Genomic DNA, 21,008 nt, shown 5'->3' on the forward strand with positions numbered 1-21,008 from the left:
ACTCAGTAGTACCCTAGAAGCCGGGACACCTGGTCACTCAGGCATCAACAGTGAGAAATGTAGGCTACACATTGACATCAGCTGGGGAGCTTTACAAAACACTGACGTATGGTAGACCCACGCAGAGATTCTCATTTAATTCGTCTAAAGTACCTGATAGGCTGGATTTTTAAAAAGTCTTCCCAGGTGATTCTTTTCATAAGGTTAAGAACCACTGGATAGGGGAACAAGCGTGTCCATACACTGATAATAGATTTATTTACTAATATCAAATGCCTTAAGAATGTGCATTTCACTTGGTCCAGTTATGGAAGAAACACAAGCATAAACATGTATATGTGTGTCTATGTATTAAAAATAGATTGGAAGAATAAATACAGACTAGCAAGAATTTTCTTTGGGGGTAGAATTATGGGTTTTTTCTTTTCTATATTTTCAAAAATTTCTTCTCTGAACCTCTATTGCTTTTGAAATTTAAAAAAGGGACTATTTCTATTTGATTCTAATAAAACTAAGAAGTATTTCATGAATATCTCTCATGCCCTCAACTGTGTATGCATGGTGGAGGATACAGGAGACATGGTCTCAGGGGGTTTGCAATCTAGTCAAAGAGATGTAACCAGTGTCCGTCAACATGTAATGAAACACTGAGTCCTGGGGTTAAGCAGGTGTGGTTCAGACCATGTGTGTTCACCTGCCTGTCTTGTTTCTGTGCTAGATCACTAACTACTAGAGGGCAGAGTCTTAGGAGCACCTAGCCTTGGGGCTTACGTTTGGAAGCCACTCGGGTATTTGTGGAAGGAAGGAATGAGTTCAGAGAACAGAGAGATGACTATGAAGCGTCAACGGAGAAATTCGATGTGAGATTAGATTTATCATTGGATGAAATGAGTCGGAGTGGCCACCGTTCAGACAGATGCAGGTGAGAGGCCCGTGGTGGAGGTCATTGCGTACGAGGAGGGACAGTTTGCAGATGTGCTCCACTGCAGAAGCCTTGTCGAGTGCAGTGACTGTGCCACACCAAAGAAATCGGGCAGAGCCGTAGCCGAAAAGTAGGCCTGGCAAGAGAGAGGGAGAAAGAGGTGTTCTATTATCCAATAAGTCAATAAGAGAGTCAGGATTTCCTGCATCTGCTCCCTCCGCCATTTGCATAACACAATTTTGGGGAAATGAAATATGCTTCACAGAAGTCAGGTTGTTTCCTTTCAGTATACTGCAAGGGAGAAGCAGCTCATTTAGCAAATAGAAGCTAGCTGGAAAAATAGGAGTTTTGTTTCATGCAAAAAGACTTGGCACAAAAGAGCCCAATATCTTCACATGACGTGTTCTCAAACACAGAGTGAGGAGGAACCCACTTTCTCAGTACCTGAGAGTCGTGTAAAGCGCACCCAGGAGGGTTCCGGACACCCAGCCCAAAAAGCGCTTGGAAAAACTGGAGCATTTCGTAGTTATCCTAAGGGCTGGAATGGAGGGCGCTTTGAGGAAAGAAGGAAACGCTTTAAAATGTCATCTGGAAATGATTTCCACTCGAATGCCCCGCTACCTTCTCCCACCCCTCCCCCATCCCCAGGCCAAGCTGTCACCTTTGAACAGCCCCCAGGGTTGTGCAGACTTCACAGAAATTTGAGGCCCTCGAAGACTCATCCCAGGAGGCTGGAAACCTAGGCTGCTTTCAGAGTTGGTCGGAAAACCTCGCTGGGCGGTCAGTTCCGATATTTAGAAACCCTCACCACCGTGAAATCCACCCTTTCCCATTCCCCGAAAAACATTTCCTACTCAACCCTGAAATAGAAAGCACAACTGATCCTTAGCCCAGTTTCCCAAAAACAAGAAGCTGGACTTTGGTCATTTCTAAGTGTTTTAAAAGTAAAGATGATAATTCTGAATGGAACCAAGAATTGCATGAACCTAAATGTTAGCGGAAAAGAAGACAACCTCCCCCCCCCTGCCCTGCCCCTCCCCCCCCCCTCTCTCTCTCATCCATGGACAGTTGACGGAAAACTCCAATCATCTATGGTATGGGAATTGTCTGCTCTCCCTCCCCCAAAACGTCCAGGAAAACAACTCCGTGACCCCAAAGATGCTGGCAACTCACAGAGTGGGTAACTATTGTGACGTCTCTGTGAGGAACTGACCTGGCAAGCGGACTGTGCCTGACCCCTCGGCCATCCTTCATTAACCACTGTCAACTTCGCATCTGGTTTGGGCTCTGGAATTCTTAGGCATCACCCCAGGGAGGAGCACTGGTATTTATCAGGCACTCCTGCCTATCAGCGTGGGCCTTCCTAATTAAACAGTGGAGTCGATTCTTCTAGTTGCTGGAAAGCCCTGGAATTGTGTGTGTTTGGGACCTGCCAGGGCTGCTGTGAGGCTGAGCTGAAGCAGCGGTTTGGGGGGTGGCCTTTTGGAGGCCCTGCTAAGAGGGTGTCATCTGAGCACACACCGGGAGGCACCTGAAACCACAGAAGCTCCCACCTCACTCATTTGTTTCTACTAAAACTTTGGGCCAAATAAAAGGGAAAAAATGTCATAGAGTACATGGTGAAGAGCATGTGCCTTGGAATCATGACTCTGACTTTGAACTCTGTTTCTGCCCCTTATAAGGTGGCCAGCTCATCCTGGTTTGCCTGGGACTGGCCTGGGTTTAAAACTGAAAGTCCTACATCTCAGGAACCCAGTCAAAGGCAAGCTGGGGCGGCCAATCACCCTAGGTGCTGTGTGACCCTGGGCAAGTGAACCCTTGTATTACGTTTCCACATCTGCAAAGTGGGCATGATAATTACGTCTACCTCATTAGGTGGTTGTAAGGATTGAATGAACAGAGGGGAAAGTGCTTAAAACCGCCTGACCCATGTTAAGGACCAAGATAACTTGATAGTTACACATGGTTTAAATCAGCAACAAAATCCCGGACAGAGCTATGTTTAATTTTCAGCTCCTTTGCCTTAGTGCTGTGTCATCTTGGATAAATTACTTAACCTCTCTGAGCCTCGTTTCCCCCCCTCTGTAAAATGGGGATAATATAAGCCAACTGGGGCAGTGTTTCATAGCATAAGCCCAGCTACTATGCCTGGTGATAAAGACCAAACATGGAATAAGTAACAGCTCAGGTGATTACTATTATGACTTGTTATTAATAGGACAGGAGGTGATGCACTCCTAGCTGGCATGGGACAGATACGTCGGCCTCTTTTCCCCTGATAAATTGTTTTCCACCACAAGTGCTGTGTATTTGAGTATCTGAATGCCTGGACTAAAGAGCTCCCTCTAGAGGAGGAATAAGTAAATCACAAGAAGTTAGGCACCCACCGGGTGGAGATCGTTTTAAGCAGCTGCCTCTTAGGATGCTTGGAGCCGCACCTCTTCTCAGGTAATTAGGTTGTGCTTGGAGAGGAAGAACGGCAGGGAGACAGCAGACCCCAGGGCACATGGGGACCGTGCAGCTGCCTCCCTCCACCACCGGCCCACCAAGTGTGCTCTGCTGACAAATGGCCCTGTTGACAGGGCAGAAGCAAAGGCACAAGCAGCTCAAAGCTCACGGCTCATGCCTGTCAGCTGCAGGCCTGAAGATGCCGACTTGATTAGAACAGGCCACACTTGCCAGCTCATGCTGTTTGTATTTCACATAGCAGCCACTCAGTAGCTGGCAGTGAACGATAGCTATAGTGAAGAGTATGTGGTTATAAAGAACCTTCTCATGTTCCTTGCCTTTTTTCCTGCCTGCTACATTGCAGTCGCTTCCAGATCGTCAGCCACCAGAGTACAGTCCCGAGGTACACACCTCAACCAAAAGCCTGTCTGCTTTGGCTTCAAATCCCAGCCCCTCCACTTACCAGCTGTGTGACCTTGGGAAAGTTACTTAACCTCTCTGTGCCTTAATTGCTTATTAGCAAAGTGGCGATAGGGATCATCTTCATTGGGATGATGTGAGGACTGAATGAATTAATATGCATAAAGCACATAGAATAGTGCCTGGTCCATAGTAAGTGTACAGAAAGTGCTGGCTGTAATTATAAGTTGTTATTAATATGTGAGTTGAGATTTGAAGGATAAAAAGATGAAGCCACGGGTTGTCTGACAGACCTACCTCTGCAAACTAACAGAAGAAAATAAAGGAGAGCTGCTAACATTAGGTAAAAGAGTATCCACTTTTCCCTGCCTCTCCCAAAATAAAAATAGACACTGTGCAGAGACAGGCCAGCTGTTTCTCATGCCTGTACAGCACCGGGTCATCAATCCCACAGGAACACATCGGCATGTTTGGTAAACTGAGTCACATGTGCTGGCTTAGTTGTCATCGGACCATTTGTTTGTGGAGCTGATTCCACCGTAAGAGCACCCCGCCCCTCACCCCACCTCACCAGGCCCAAAGGACTGGGGTTCCAGCTGCCCAAATCTTGGCCTGCGTTTCCACGTCGCTTTCCAGTTTGTTTTAAATTTCCCTTTCTGGGATTCATTAACAAGTGAGGCAGGGGCGGTTGGAATTTCTGGGGATGTTTTCCCCGTGGTTTGGAGGCAGAAGAAAGGGGCTAATGAGAGGAAGGAGAGCACAGTTGGTGGTGATGTAAGAAGTCCCTCAGTTCTGCAGGGTGAGGGCCTTTCACTCAAGTTCATACTCAGGGTCTAAGCTGACTCCCGGATGGTGGGCTTGCCCAGATGATGACCCTTTTACTTCCTAACCGATGTTTGCTTCACCCATGAGTACACAAAAGTGCTAATGACATTTTTTAATGTATGGCTTCTGGTAACTTCATGAGTGGCCATGTATAATTCAATCCCAGGGTACATGAATTTTAACCTAGAGGAGAAAAAGTAATCCAAACAAGGAAGAATTACTTTACTTAATATCCTTAGAACTAAAGAGAGATTAGTTAAGAAGCTGCAGGTATAGTGAGTGAAATATAGAATAGAATTATGCAATCTGAACTCAGAAAATTCCCCAAAGAGTTCTGGTACTTAGGACCTGGCTGCCTGGAAACCAGGGCGGTCGTATTATTAGAAGTTGTGTTAGTGTTGAGTCTTTTCCAAGTAAAGTAAGTGATCAGGACTTAATTAGCAAGGGTGGGTCCTGCTGGAGTGTGGGCTTGGAGAGCTCAAATGCATCTGTTTTGGAAGAAGATGACTGATGCGTTTATTTTTATCTTAAACGTAATAAAGATTTCTAGTGTTTTGCATTTAAAAAGTCATGAAATATTATCACGTATTTAAAAAACATAGCCTGTCTTCCTCCAAAAAAAAGAATCAAGACAGCCTGCAACAATGAAAACATACCTGTGTCGGCATGATTAAAAGTATAAACAGAAAGCATCTAATAAAAGGAGCTAGAAAAAACATAGCGTAGGGCATTATGCTAAGTAAAATAAGTCAGAGAAAGACAAGTACTGTATGATCTCTCTTATATGTGGAATCTTAAAAAAAAAAAAAAAAAATCACAGATACAGAGAATAGATTGGTTACCAGAGGCAGGGGTGAAGGAGGCCCAAAGGTACGAACTTCCAGTTATACAGTAAGTCATGGGGATGTATTATACAGCATGGAGACTACAGTTAATAATCTGCACAGCATGTTTGAAAGTTGCTAAGAGAGTAGATCTTAAAAGTTTTCTTCACGAGGGAAAAAAATTTAACCGTGAATGTTAACTAGACTTAACTGTGGCGATTATTTTACAATATATAAAAATATCGAATCATTATGTTGTATACCTCAAACTAATATAATGTTACAGGTCAATTATACCTCAATAAAATCTATCAAAGGGAATAAAACGTATCTAGGTGAGCACAATTAAAAGCATAAACAGAAAGCATCTAATAAAGGGAGCAAGAAAGAAACACAGCTGTTCCCAGAACCTCTCAGGCTGCTCTGACACATGGCTGACCCCGTGCCTGTGAGCGCTGTGTGCAGTGTCGAGGATATAGTGGTGAGCAAGACACGTTGGACTTTTACTTTTGGGGGGAGACAGTGATTTAAAAGAGAAGTAAGTAAACACACAATCATTTCCAAAGACGTTAAGTGCTGGGAAGTGAAAGTGGGTGCTGGAGGGAGAGACGATCCACGTTAAACGACAGTCACGGAGCCTCCGTGAGGAGGTGACTTTGAGCTTTCTGTTGTCCCCTTCGTCCCTCCTGCTCTCCCCTACTCTCTCCCGTGTTGGCATCCGACTTCTCAATGCCCACTTGTCTCCTGTGCCCACGGGCATGGCTTTAGCCCTGCTGAACCCCAGAAGCGGTAACAGACGGGTAGTCAGGCGGCCTCCAGGACCACCCCCAGCATCTGTCCTCCTCTTTGGTCTCACTTCAGCTCTGTACTTTCTCCGTCAATGTCCCTTAGTATAAAGTCTGCATCGAACTCAGTAATCCTGGCATCTACCGTGCACTTGCATCCTTCGGGTCTTTAAATGTGGCATTCACACCTAGTCTGTCAGACCAATGTCACTCATTTTCCTAGACTCAGCTCAGATGTCACCTCTTCTGGGAAGCCTTCCTTGGTTACCCCAAGCAGAGTGAGTGGCCCCTTTCTCTGAGCTCTCCCAACACTTGGCTCATACCTCCATCTCTCTCTGATAATGTGGCATGGCAGTTTTCTGTTTTCATGTCAGTCTTCTCGCATGCATACACTGTATAATATGTTTCTTTGCATCCATAGTGTCTAACATTATGTTTGATATACAATAATTATGTTGATTACTGCTTATTGAGTTGTTACTATATTCCAGGTACTGTTAGGGACTTGGCATGAATCTTTAAATCTCACTGTAAATAACCATTGTGCCCATTTTACATGTGGGAAATGAGGCTCAGAGGAATCATGGAATTTGTCCAAAGTCGCCAACTGGTAGTGGCAGACCTAGGATTCACACCCAGATGTTTTAAACTTGAAAGCCTGAGCTTGTTCCACATCACTGTGCCCTCTTTCTCAGGAGGTCCTCCTTATGCGCTCATTGAATGAAAAAAAAAGTATTTCGAAATCACCCATCCTGTTGTAGCAGCATAATCCATCAAAAGAAGGTATATGGCAACTATTTATTCCTCCTATATACATAATAGTTTTACAACCCAGACCCAATAAAATCCTATTAAAGTCATCAGGGAAGTATGTGAAAAAGAAGAATTTTTTAAAAGTCTCACTTTTCCCTCTTTCCTCTCACTTTTCTCATCTCAAGTCGGAGTGCAGGGAAATCACGAGCTTGCTAAGGGAAAAAGGGAGCCTGGCATGGGTATCACAACCAACCACAATTATGTGTTAGCAGGACTGTGTGGGTGAATCATCAATTCCCAGTTCGGTAATTTCAATAGACAGAACACCCAAAAGGGGACTTCAGCTCAATTCAATAACTGTTTGCTGAGTGCCTGCCCTAGGAAATCCATATGGTATGTGGACCCTCTGAAAGGTACCAGGTGAGCAAGACTTTGTCCCTTCCCTCCAGCCCCCTCCAGCCCCACGGAGCAAGACGTGCGCCCAGAGTTGACTGGGCAGCTGAGGCAGGGCTGGTGTGTCTTGACCGTCAGCCAGGAGGGACATGGGAATCCATGAGCTTGCTCTTTCCCAAGCACCAATATGATGAAGCCCTCTTGGTCCTAAAGGGATAAAGTTTTCAAAGTTTGGTTCTATTGGCTTAATTATGGAACTAGACTCCCCCCACCCGCGCCCCATTTGGAGTTTGTACTCTATAGAGAAAAAATGAGCAGGGAGGAGGAGCAAGGAAAAATAAGTAGGGTTAAGACATGCCAGGGAAAAAGCTGCTGTTTTAAAAAGGGTACTCAGGGAAGGTAGACTTTAATCACGGACCTGATGGAGATGAGGGAGCAGACCAGACAGGATCTGGAGCAAGTGTTGCGGAGAGGGGTGGAGGGGGCCGTGGAGAGACAGCAGAATGCAAGGCCCCTGAAGCAGGAGCGTGCTGGGCAAGTGTGAGGACCAGCAGGAGGCCAGATGAGCGGGGGATGGAGATGAGGGGACAAGTAACAGGGACAGAGAATACAGGGCCTTGTGGGCCATTGTGAGGACCTTGTGTTTTAGTAACACGGAGAGCCATTTTAAAAGGATCACACCGCTGCTGTGTTGAGAATAGTTGGGACAGGGCAGAGAGTGTAGAAGCAGGAAGACCTCTCAGGAGGCCATTGCAATAACCCAGGCTTTGATGATGGTGGCTTGGACTAGGGCCGTGGCGGGGGAAGTGATGAGAAGGAGTTAGATTCTGGATCGATCTTGCTTGACTATCGTTGGAGTGTCGAGAAAAAGAAAGGAATCGGGGTTGACTCCGGGGTTTTTGGTTTGAACAACAAGAAGGATGTAAGGTAAAACGGGGAAGAGGTGGGAAGAGCTGGTTTGGCAGGGAAGGTTGGGGTGTTTGGATGTGTGAGGTTTGAGGTGCCTATCGGACATGGGAGTGAAGACGTGGCATGAGCAGTTTGACGCAGGGGTCTGGAGTGCAGGGGGTGCTCTGGGCTGGAGGCCAGGCCATGGGAGGGGAGAAAGCATGACCTCACAGCCTGGATTCAAATCCCAGCTCCACTCTGATTGGTAGAAGGGAAGAAAGCCTTATCCAAGTTTCCGCACCCTCATCTGCAAAGTGGAGGTGGTTTAATTGACTTGACAGCTGGGACCACTGGGAGGGTTTAAGAAGACCACGTATGTGAAGCATAACGCACAGTACACAGTAGACCAATAGATGTTAGCTCTTCCCAGCCCCCTTCTGTGTTGCCAGACCCTGTGGTGAGGCCATGATCAATACGGCTCAGGGATGGCCTGGGCTGTCAGCCTGGGGAGTTGGGACTTGACCCAGTAAGCACTGGGAAATATTTCCATGGGAAGTTTTTGAGCAAAAAGAAATTGTGTTGGTATGTTTGTGGTTAGGATGGATTGGATGGTGGGGAGGAGGGGAAAGATTGGGAGCAGGGAGATGGGCTAGGGTGTGTTGCAAAGCCCTGGAGGCATGGTGTCAGGAGGGCCAGGGTGGAGGCCCTGGAGATGGAGTTGGGAGCCAGGCACACATGACCAAGGCCCACCCTCAGCTCCCAGGGTCACCAGCACCCTGACACAGACTTTCTCTGAGCCAGAGCACTGGGGTTCCTTGAGGCTCCCGATGGCCCGTCTCCCAGGTGCCTTGTCTGAGGACACGAAGGAGAGCCTGCAGCTCTCTGACAGTGGTCACCTCTTCCTGCAGCAGGTGATGCAGGACCTTTAAGGTCCATCCATGTTGTTGCAAGTGGCAAGGTTTCATTCTTTTTCATGGCTGAATAATATTCCGTGGTGTGTATATGTGTGTGTGTGTGTATACACACACACACACACACACACACACACACACATATATATATATATATATATATATATATATACACCATGTTTTCATTATTTAGCCATCAGAGGACACTTAGGTTGTTTCCATGCCTTGACTATTGTAAGTAATGCTGCAGTGAACATGGGGGTGCATATATCTTTTCCAGTTAGCATTTTCTATTTCTTCAGATAAATACCAAGTGGAAATGATGGATCATATGGCAGTTCTATTTTTAATTTTTTGAGGAACCTCCATATCATTTTCCATAGTGGCTGCACCAGTTTATGTTCCTACCAGCAGTAGGAACACCCTCACCAACACTTGTAACCTCTTGTCTCTTTGATAATAGCCATTCTAACAGGTGTGAGGTGATATCTCATTGTGGTTTTGATTTGCGTTTCCCTGATTAGACAGTGATGTTGAGCATCTTTTCATGTACCTATTGGCCATCTGTGTGTCTTCTGTGGAAAAATGTCTATTCAGATATTCCCTTTTTTTAATCATATTTTTTTTTTTGCTATTGAGCTGTGTGGGTTCTTTATATATTTTGGATATCAACTTCTTATTAGATATGATTTGCACATATTTTTTCCCATTCAGTAGTTGCCTTTTTGTTTTGTTGATGGTTTCCTTTGCAGTGCAGAAGCTTTTTAGTTTATTTGTTTATTTTTGCTTTTTTTGCTTTTGGTGTCAGATTCAAAAAATCATCTCTAAGACCAATATCAAGGAGCTTACCATCTGTTTTTCTTTTAGGAATTTTATGGTTTCAGGTCATATATTGAAGTCTTTAATCTATTTGAGTTAACTTTTGTGTATGGTGTAAGATAGGGGTCCAGTTTCATTCTTTTGCATGTGGCTGTCCAGTTTTCCCAACACCATTTACTGAAGAGACTGTCCTTTCCCCAGTGTATATTCTTGGCTCCTTTGTCATAAACTAATTAACCATATATGTGTGGGTGTATTTCTGGACTCTGTTCCATCTATCTACATTGGCTTTTTGCCAATACCATACTATTTTGATTACTATAGTTTTGTAATATAGATTTAAATCAAGGAGTGTGATACATCCAGCTTTGTTCTTCTTTCTTAAGATTGCTTTGTCTATTTGGGGTCTTCTGTGGTTCCCTACAAATGTTAGGATTGTTTCATCTATTTCTATGAAAAACGCCGTTGGAATTTTGATAGGGTTTGCATTGAATCTGCAGATTGCTTTGGGTAGTATGGACATTTTAACAATATTTTCCAGTCCATGAGCACACAATATTTTCCCATTTATTTGTATCATCTTCAGTTTCTTTCATCAATGTCTTATAGTTTTCAGTGTACAGATCTTTCACTTCCTTGGTCAAATTTATCCCTAGGTATTTTTCATGCAGTTGTACATGGGATTATTTTCTCAATTTCTCTTTCTGACAGTTCTTTGTTAGTGTATCGAAATGCAACAAGTATTCATGTATTGATTTTGTATCCTGCAACTTTACTGAATTCATTTATTCTAACAGTTTTTTTGGTGGGGTCTTTGAAGGTTTCTGTATATAATATCATGTCACTGCAAAGAGTGACAGTTTCACTATTCCTTTCCAACCTGGATAACTTTCATTTCTTGATTAATGGCTCTTGGGCTGGTCGTCTTGAGGCAACACTCAGTGAAGGTCTGTAGAGGTTGCTGCACCCTTGAAATGGAACAACACTGCTCACCACAGTACCCCACCTGGCCTGAGTAGCGTATGAATTTGCAAGCCCTGGTTTCAAGTAAGAGCAGACTGGGCAACTAATGATCTCAGTATGAGAGCAGACTCAATGTTTACCTAATTCAGAAGTGAACTGAGAAAGAAAGAATGCAAAGGAAGTTAGAAGGCTCAAGGGGAGGTTGTGTATTTTCCCAGACTGTTATAATGAGTATATTGAGCCTCAATTTGTCGTGGACCACTTTTATTCTTCTGTCATCAGAAAGGAGCCCTCGCCGGGACTTCCATGGTGGTCCAGTGGTTAAGACTTCGCCTTCCAATGCAGGGGGTGTGGGTTCGATCCCTGGTCCGGGAGCTAAGATCCCACGTGCCTTGGCGCCAAAGAACCAAAACGTAAAACAGAAGCAATATTGTAACAAATTCAATAGACGTTAAAAAAAAAAAAAAAAAGTCCACATCAAAATATCTTTAAAAAAAAAAAAAGAAAAGAAACGAAAGGAGCCCTCCCCTGCAAACTAGCTTGTGCCACCCAGCTGGCCGAGCTCTGAGCCCCTCAGAGCCTCTGTGAAGTATGCCGGGGGCCCATCCTGCTTCAGGTCAACCCCCAGTAGTAGTGAACTCATAGACTCAGGAATTTTTGCAGGGAGGGTCATTTTCTCTTCTTACTCCCCCCCTCCCCCCCTCCGTCTACCCTTGCAAAAAAGGCAAAAATTCCATGGTACACCCACCCAGTGTCAGCATTCTTATATTAAGACAGATTTGCCTCTACTCCCTTTGATATAGGAGCTCAGGATCTCAACTCTGTTATTAACAAAACTGGTCGTCAGAGTTGCTTTGAACAGTTGGCATATCCAAAGTGGTTGAAAAATGGTTTTCCATGTTCCTTGTGTGCATCCTTCAAGTTCATGGCCGTCGCCCATCACCACCTGAGAGTACTTAGTGCTCAGGGATAACTAAAGGGAGAATAAATCCTGCTTGCTTTGAACACAGCCCAGGGTTCAGCATATGTTCCTGTACTGGCCAAGGCTAATCAGCTCTTTCCCCCTCCTCCCCTCACTTGTGCCTGTAAATCAAGAGGCCCCAGGATTAGTCAACACAAAAGAGATAATTAGTAAGTACAAGCTGCTACCTTCATAGATCACCCTGCGCCTCAGATTCAAGCTAAGCCAAGAAGCTGAAACAAGCAACATTGCACAAGTATGAGCCTCTTTAGCAGAACCATTTTTGTACAAGGTTTATGAGTCTGAATGTTTAAATCTACCATCCCCAGATACTGTAAGGATGTCTGGGATACGAGGCCAGAGGGGAGGCTTCTAAGTCATTTTATGAGGTTTTCCTTTCCTGGACTAAACTGTGTCTTTGGAACCCCAAGGATTTGAAACAGAAATGGCTTCTTAATGGCATAGTCTTGGGATTCAGAGATGTTTAAATACCTTAACCCTTCTCACAGATGTGGCAGCAGAATAAGATGCTACTTTTTTTCCACTGGGATATGCTATGTCCCCTCAGAAAGCCCTGGCTTGTGCCTTTGCCAGCCATTTGTCCAATTGGAAAATTCATTTCCTGCTCTGGCAGGGCACATGGTCAAGGGCATTGCTGCCCCAAGAAAAGAAATACTGTTTCCAGTCCAACGAAATAGCCTAGGAACTTCCTAACCATGCGTTGTTAACCCGATACTGCTGGCTTACAGAGAAGTGTTCCACTCGTATGTTTATGACTTTGGAGCTGTTCAAATGCACGCTGGCTTTTATTTTTTCCATCACACAATGTTTCTTCCAATTTTTGAGTTTCTCATATCAACCACTTTGCTATTTTTAAGCAGAACAATTCAAAGCCAAAGTAGCTAATCAGAACAGTAAAACCTCACCAATTCAAGCAGGGAGCTTGTACTCTTTCAGTGAGGGAAAAACTAGCATTAGAAACCGGGGGCCTGTTTCATCTTCTATAAGATAAGGATGTAGGGTTGTACAATCAGAGTCCTTTTCTACTAATATTAAAACCACATTTCATCAAATCATCATCATTGATTATAAGAAGCATCATATTTTATGTACCAATAAGAAAAAAAGTTTTTATTTCTTTTTTTTTTTTTTTAACTTATTTGTTTGGTTGTGCCGGGTCTCAGTTGTGGCTCGTGGGCTCCTTAGTTGCGGCTCCAGGGCTCCTTAGTTGCAACATGCAAACTCTTAGTTGCGGCATGCGTGTGGGGTCTAGTTCCCTGACCAGGGATCAAACCCGGGCCACCTGCATTGGGAGCACGGAGTCTTATCCACTGCACCACCAGGGAAGTCCCATAACAAGAAAATTTTAAAACTGCCACTGGTTAAATCATTCCAAAACACCTTTAAAGATATCCCTGTAATGCATGGGTTGTTCAGATCAGACTTTGAAATCCATTCAGACAAATATGGTGACCTCTCCTGCCCTCTAGTTGTACTGTTGGGCATGAACTAGGCCTTTCCTTTTGGGTGATCTCAGTAACAAAGTGTGACATCACTTTTCATCTCCTTGGGGGTATCTTTCTTGCTAAGCAAATAAAGCATTTGCTTGTCTCTTTGCAAGAAAATCAGAAATTGCTGCCCTCCTTCTAACGACAAATATTTACCACCAATATCAAATTTACATGCCACTGCCCCGTTTTTGAGACTTTCCATATATACATTAACTTTTTTTTTTTAATAGTTTTTTTTTTTTTTTTTTTTTTTTTACTTATGGCTGTGTTGGGTCTTCGCCTCTGTGCGAGGGCTTCCTCCAGCTGCGGCAAGCGGGGGCCATTCTTCATCGCGGTGCGCGGGCCTGTCACTATCGCGGCCTCTCTTGTTGCGGAGCACAGGCTCCAGACGCACAGGCTCAGTAATTGTGGCTCACGGGCCCAGTTGCTCCGTGGCATGTGGGATCTTCCCGGACCAGGGCTCGAACCCGTGTCCCCTGCATTGGCAGGCAGACTCTCAACCGCTGCGCCACCAGGGAAGCCCTATACATTAACTTTTCATTGCAATGCTTAATCATAATGTAATCTTTTCTAAGACATTGAAGAGCAATTAAACTCAATGGCATAGTACCAAGAGTGGAGGCAACTCAATGGAAGGGACGAGATGGACACCTGTGACCATGTTTCCTTGGACAGTGGCATTTGTGTCATGACTGCAGCTTGGCAACTGAAGCTGTGGGACCCCATCAATCACCCACGCATCCTAATCTCAGAGAAGTTAAAATGTGACAAAACAGGCATCTTAGAATGGTTGAATTATGGAAGTAGCTACAATCTGTTGAGAATTTTCTATATATCTGGCAAGATATATAGAACTAAACTCTTGACAAGACTTAATGTCAACCAGACCTTACAGCAACCCAAGATGTATGTGCAGATTAGAAAGTTTAACCAGGTTAACAAAATTGTCCCAGATCACACAGCTAGGTCAATTTCAGAGCAAGGATTCCCATCCAGACAAAAACCATAGATCTGGTTCTGTAGGCCATATAAATCATGTGCATATCAACTGCTGACTGCTGTTTGATTCCATTCATAAGCATCACTCCAAATAGGCTCTCAAAGCATTATTTAAAATAGCTCAACCATATAAGGTTTTCTGTAATGAGTTGGTAAAAATAATTTATAAATTAACATCCATTATATGCAAATGACCACTTCTTAAAGGGACTCGCCCATTTGATTTTTGCCTTCATAACCACTGGGGAGCTGGTTTGGCTGTCTGCGGCACTTCCTCACCACAGTGAATGAGAGAGTTAAATCCTCACCATTTGCTGATCAGAACCTGACCTAAGAGCTGAGGCGACTTGCCCAGTGACAATGGAAGTGCATCCATAGCAAAATATGGACCTAGATCGGCTCAAACCTCGGTGTCCTGGCCCTTAGGCTTGCTGTTTAACATGCATGGGGAATGGATATAGACCTGTTTTTTAGAGACCATGAATGTTGTTTTACCTTCCCAACGTTAAAAGACGTGAAAACTTTTAGCACATGGGAGCCCCCAGCCCCTGGCCCTGGCCACTCTGAGACCAGCCCAGAGGTGGAGACTGGAAACCAGCAAGCCTGCCTGTAGAGAATGTGAAGCTGAACCAACTACTGTGGCTTTGTAGTGAGGGCATTTCTGTTTCCATGGACAGTTAAATTTGGAATCTGGGAGGAGCTTTGTATTTATGGTCAGTGGTTTGGGAACTAAACCCGAAAGAAGGGACTGAGAGGGTGACTAAGGACTTTCATGGTCAAAATAAACACCAGCAAGAAGGAACTACCACATCCAAATAGTTGAAGACTGCCAGTCTCAAGCCCTAATCTTGTAGACCCCATGACAGCTCTCGTAATTTGCATTCCAGGGGCCAGTGTAGAGAGTGCTTTAACAGAATGCTGTAGACATCTTTTAAAAATTGTTCTTTCAAGTCATTCATTCATTTGGTTGGCAAGTGTATATTGACTTACGTCCATGTGAAAAGGAAGAGGAACCAGGGGTGAGCAAGTCAATTTCCAAGGGTAGCAAGCACGTGTACTCGAAGAGGCCTGGTTGAACAATGCGCAAAGCCGTCTCTGACCTCCTGCTGGTTTTGTTGCAGCTGCAAAGGTGCCTCCCACTATGGCCTCACCAAAGACAGGAAGAGGCACTCTCAGGATGGCTGTCCAGACGGCTGTGCCAACCTCACAGCAACAGCACTCTCCCCAGAGGTTTCTGCAGCTGCCGCCATCTCCTTAATGACAGACGAGCCTGGCCTAGACAACCCTGCCTACGTGTCCACAGCAGAGGACGGTCAGCCAAACAGCCCCCTGGACTCTGGCCGGAGCAACCGAACAAGGGGTGAGTCAAAGGGGTGGTTGTCCGGGAATGGGCTCCTTGGCCTTGGGATTGCCCTCTGTGGAAAGTTATAGAAACATTTTTTCAAGAGAAAAACGTTCTGGTAGTTTTGGCAGCAACCCAACATCCAGTTCTCCAGAGTGAAATGAAACCGCGAGGACCTGAGATCATTAGAAATGTGTGTAATCTGACCTGGTGAAAGGGGTTGAAGTTAGACCTAGCGATTCATCACTCCCTCGGTGTCCCTACCTTCCCATCCAGGTGGCTCAAGAAAAGTGCTGTTATATTCCATCCAGCCCAGGAAAAAAACCAAGCAGATTTTAAATAAACCATCCATATTGCATTGTAGAAAACTGAGAATATACAGATAAGCAAATTCTATCATCCCACCGCCTAGAAGTGATCACCGTTCACATTGTGTTGTGCGTGTCTTACCAGCCGTGTCCATAAAAGAGGACTTCTATGAATGCGTAGCTACTCTCCCTCCCTTCTCTCTTGTCCTCAGCACGGCCCTTTGAGCGATCCACCATCAGAAGCAGATCTTTTAAAAAAATAAACCGAGCCTTGAGTGTTCTTCGAAGGACAAAGAGTGGAAGTACAGTTGTCAACCAAGCTGAGCAGGGCAGAGAGAATTCTGAAAACACCACTGGCCCTGATGGTAAGTGGCCTCCCAGTAAGCCTGGGCTTCCAGAATGACGACTCCAGGCGTGATGACAACCAGACCACCCCCCCGCCCCGCTTTCTATGACACCTCTCTTCCCAAGGGCATAAATATTTCTTACCTTGATTAGCCTACTTCTTGCATAAGCAACCAAAGGCAGAAATTATTGTTCTCTTTTTACATAGATTGAGGGAAAAGGTTTTGGAACTCTTACCTTCAGGTGCTAGCTTAGTGCAAATAAAGAATAATATAGTTTGATTTTTTTTAAACAGAATTATGCCTCTATTTATTTATTTATTTATTTATTTATGTCCGCGTTGCATCTTCGTTGTTACACGTGGGATTTCTCTAGTTGTGGCGAGCAAGGGCTACTCATCGTTGTACACAGGCTCTAGGTGCACGGGCTTCAGTAGTTGTGGCGTGCAGGCTCAGTAGTTGTGGCTCATGGGCTCTAGAGCGCAGGCTCAGTAGTTGTGGCTCACAGGCTTAGTTGCTCCGTGGCATGTGGGATCTTCCCAGACCAGGGATTGAACCTGTGTCCCCTGCACTGGCAGGCAGATTCTTAACCACTGTGCCACCAGGGAAGTCCCAAGAATAATACAGTTAAGTGAAGAACATTTAGAACAGTGCCTGGCACATAGTAAATGCTATGTAGGTATTTATTCTTATTACCACTTTGTGTGATGTGTGGTTCTGAATGTTTTCCATGCATTAACCCATTTGATCCTCAGCAACTCTTTGAAGCAGCTACTATTATTATCCATGTTTTACAGATGAGGAAACTGAGACACCAGGAGTTTACTTAGCTTGCCCCAAATTGCCCTTCTAAACTTGGAATCCAGGTTAATGTGGTTCTAGAATCTATGCAAAGGAAGTTTCTGGATCTTAGATCCTATGTGTTTTCCCCAATATAAATGGAGCTGAGAAAATACTGTCCTGTCCTTTCTTTTCATCTAATATTAGACCTTTACAGCAGTAATAATAGTAGCTTAAAATTTTTTTTGAGCTTTCCTGGGTGCCAGGTAGTGCTCTAAGTCATTTAAAGGTCACAGTGCTAAGGATAGTGATCGTGATTCTCATTTTACAGAAGAAACTTAGACTCCGAGAGATTGGGTAACTAGTCCAAAGTCACCCAGCTGGAAAATGGCAGACCTAGGATTTTAACTTGGGTCTTCTGGCTACAAAGCCCCACTCGTTTACCCACTGGATTAAGCACCCTCCACTCCTTTGAGGTTAGGAGGTAAATCCAAAACCACCGTCTTTATCATGTTCTCAGATAACTTGCGAGCAGTCGTATAAGACCCCTGCTTATCCCCTCTCACCCTGTACACATGCTACATGCTCTGACTACTCTGAACTTATTGCCATCCTGTAAATACTGTGTCTCTCTCACTTCCATGTTGTTGTCCGTCCTGTACTCTCACGCCCCTTCAGCTGGCATCCTAATTCCTCTTTCCAGGCTCAGCATAGGCTTTGCCTCCTCCTGGGAGCCCTCCTTGACTCCCTCGGTCCTCTCTCCTTTGTGTTCTCAAAGCACCTGTATCTCTGTTATAACAATGTCACCTTTCATCATAACTGTACCAATGGGGGCAGGGGCTCTTTATCTAAGTCTTTGTGTTCTCAAGGCCAAGCACAATATCTGGCACATAATAGTTTTTGCTGAATGTTTCTGCAATGAATAAAAGGATTATAACTTCCTTTCTGCCAGTCTTCCCCCCTTATTAAAGGCTCCTTAATTCCATTCCATGTAAAGTTTTCTCCTACCTGAATAAGATTGATTTGCATGTTTATTGCAGAAACTTTTAAAGTAAGAGATTACTATGTGTAAGACATTGGCCTAGGCTCTGTACTTTTTTTTTTTTTTACTGAAGTATAGTTGATATACAATATTATGTTAGTTTCAGATGTACCACATAGTGATTCAATATTTTTATAGATTATACTTCATTTATAGTTATTATAAAATATTGACTATATCCCCTGTGCTGTGCAATATATCTTTGTAGCTTATTTATTTTATACATAGTTGTTTGTACCTCTTAATCTCCTACCCCATTTTGCTCCTCTCCTCTTCACTCTCCCCACTGGTAACCAATAGTTTGATCTCTATATCTGTGAATCTGTTTCTGTTTTGTTTATTTGTTTTTATTTTCTAGATTCCACATGTAAGTGATAACATACAATATTTGTCTTTTTCTGTCTGACTTATTTCACTTAACATAATACCCTCCAGGTCCTTCTACATTGTTGCAAACAGCAGAATTTCATTCTTTTTTATGGCTGAGTAGTATTCCATTGTATACATACCACATCTTTATCTATTCATCTGTTGATGGACACTTAGCCAAGCTATGGAAGCAACCTATCTTGGTAAATAATGTGGCTTTGAACACTGAGGTGCATGTATCTTTTCAGATTAATGCTTTCGTTTTCTTTGGATATATACCCAGGAATGGAATTACTGGATGATATGGTAGTTCTGTTTTTAGTTATTTGAAAAACCTCCATACTGTTTTCTGTAGTGGCTGTATCAATTTACATTCCTACCAACGGTGTACTAGGGTTCCCTTTTCTCCACATCCTCGCCATCATTTGTTATTTGAAGACTTTTTGATGATGGCCATTCTGACAGGTGTGAGGTGATTAGCGACGTTGAGCATCTTTTCATGTGCCTGTTGGCCATATCTGTACATCTTCTTTGGAAAAATGCCTTTTCGTGACTTCTGCCCATTTTTTAATCGGGTTGGTTGTTTTCTTGATATGAGTTGTATGAGCTGTTTATATAGTTAAGCTCTGTATTTTATATAAAGATTATAAAATCCAGCTCCTGGCTCCAAGAAGTTCATTCCAGACTGAAAAAATAAAATACCATAAAGAGTGAGATATAGGGCTTCCCTGTTGGCACAGTGGTTGAGAATCTGCCTGCCTGTGCAGGGGACACGGGTTTGAGCCCTGGTCTGGGAGGATCCCATATGCCACGGAGCAACTGGGCCCGTGAGCCACAACTACTGAGCCTGTGCGTCTGGAGCCTGTGCTCCGCAACAAGAGAGGCCGCAATAGTGAGAGGCCCGCGCACCGCGATGAGGAGTGGCCCCCGCTTGCCGCAACTAGAGAAAGCCCTCGCACAGAAACGAAGACCCAACACAGCTAAAAATAAATAACAAATAAATAATAAATTTAAAAAAAAAAAAAGAGTGAGATATAAATAAACGAAAATGGCAGCTGTCGGGAGAGGAGCACCACTTCCCAGTGGGGCAGTGTAATCCGTGTTTAAGGAGTGGTTATGACCTGGATGGACATGGGGATCTTGACTGTGTGTTGGAAAGTAGTGGGAGATGAGGTTAAGGCTGGATTCGAAGGGTCCTGGATGCCATTTAGGAGTCTTGACTTGGGGCAATGAACACACCTGAAAGCTTTTGCGTAGAGTTATAGCAGGATGGAAGCTGTGTTTCAGGAAGATGAAGATGGCAGCTGTGTTATGTGTGCAGGGGCTTCAAGTAGGAGAGAATGGATTTCCTCAGGTGCTCCAGGAAGCTATTACTCCACAATGGGGTGAGGTACTAAGACTCAGTGAGGCTGGTACAGGGTTTGTGAGGCAACAAAGCTTTTAAAAATGGCATTTAGGACCTCATTGCTTCAGTAAGTCACCCGCGGTTAGTATGGTGAACGCCCATGGTTTATCCATCCTTTTCATATCAGTAAAGAGACTGGCTTCACTACTTACCAGCTGCATGACCTGGCCAGGTTACCTGACTTCTCTAAGCTTTAGTATTTCATCATCCAAAAAAAACAGGGATGATAATAATCTAATTCAAAGGGTTGCTGTGAGGACTAAACAAACAACAAAATATCATGCAAATTGCTTAGCTCAATGGCCAGCATATAATAAACACTTGGTAAATGATACTATATCCCTTAGTCCTTAAGTAAGGACACAATATTGAACAACTGTTTCTTTTCAGACCAGCACTAGTTTGGCAGTTTAAAAATTAACTCTCGAAGGTCACTAGGGTCTCATTATTGTAGCTCTAATTAACATTTCCAAGTGTGACTGGGTATGTCCTTTCAGACTATCAAACTTCCTTGATTGGTTAGATTTGGGAGCATGGTTTTTTTTTGGTTTTTTTTTGGAGTGTGGTTTTTGTAAATCTGCTGGGAAAAAGAGTAGAAAGGGAGGGGGAGGAGAGAGAGAAAACCAGCAGCTTTGATGATAATTTCCAAATCTTTCTTTGCTCAAAATGATTTTTTTTTTAAGAACTTCCATTTCCTTGTCACCAGACCTGTTCCAACAAATACTTGTGGATAGAGCCTACTTAAGGTAATCAAGATAGTTTAAACATTAATTGAACTCGATCACCCAAGCCCTGTTAGCACCAGGAGCTGACAGATGAAGGCTGCTGCCCACAGCCTCACAGCAAAGCCCAATTGCTTACATTAAATTAACTCCCAGCGGGGGGTAAAGACCCACATTTACAACGTCTCCAGCTTCCTCTGGCTGCTAAATTGCTTTGTTTATCATGTTCTGCAATACTTAGAAATAATTTTAATTCCTTCTGTATTGTTCCTAG

At 44.0% G+C, this 21,008-nt stretch overlaps 1 protein-coding gene across 7 annotated transcripts in view; it reads left to right on the forward strand.

Moving 5' to 3' along the window:
* The window catches only part of LNX1 (ligand of numb-protein X 1), a 228,778-nt gene that overhangs the window by 165,236 nt on the left and 42,534 nt on the right, over positions 1 to 21,008 (forward strand). For all 7 annotated transcript variants that reach the window (XM_057546625.1, XM_057546620.1, XM_057546626.1 and 4 more), the window contains 2 exons: positions 15,544 to 15,782; positions 16,285 to 16,437. In XM_057546625.1, coding sequence (XP_057402608.1) covers positions 15,544 to 15,782; positions 16,285 to 16,437 — 392 coding nt within the window. The remainder of the gene's footprint in view (positions 1 to 15,543; positions 15,783 to 16,284; positions 16,438 to 21,008) is intronic.

This window comes from Balaenoptera acutorostrata, chromosome 5, assembly GCF_949987535.1.
Source record: "Balaenoptera acutorostrata chromosome 5, mBalAcu1.1, whole genome shotgun sequence".
Taxonomy (NCBI): Eukaryota; Metazoa; Chordata; class Mammalia; order Artiodactyla; family Balaenopteridae; genus Balaenoptera; species Balaenoptera acutorostrata.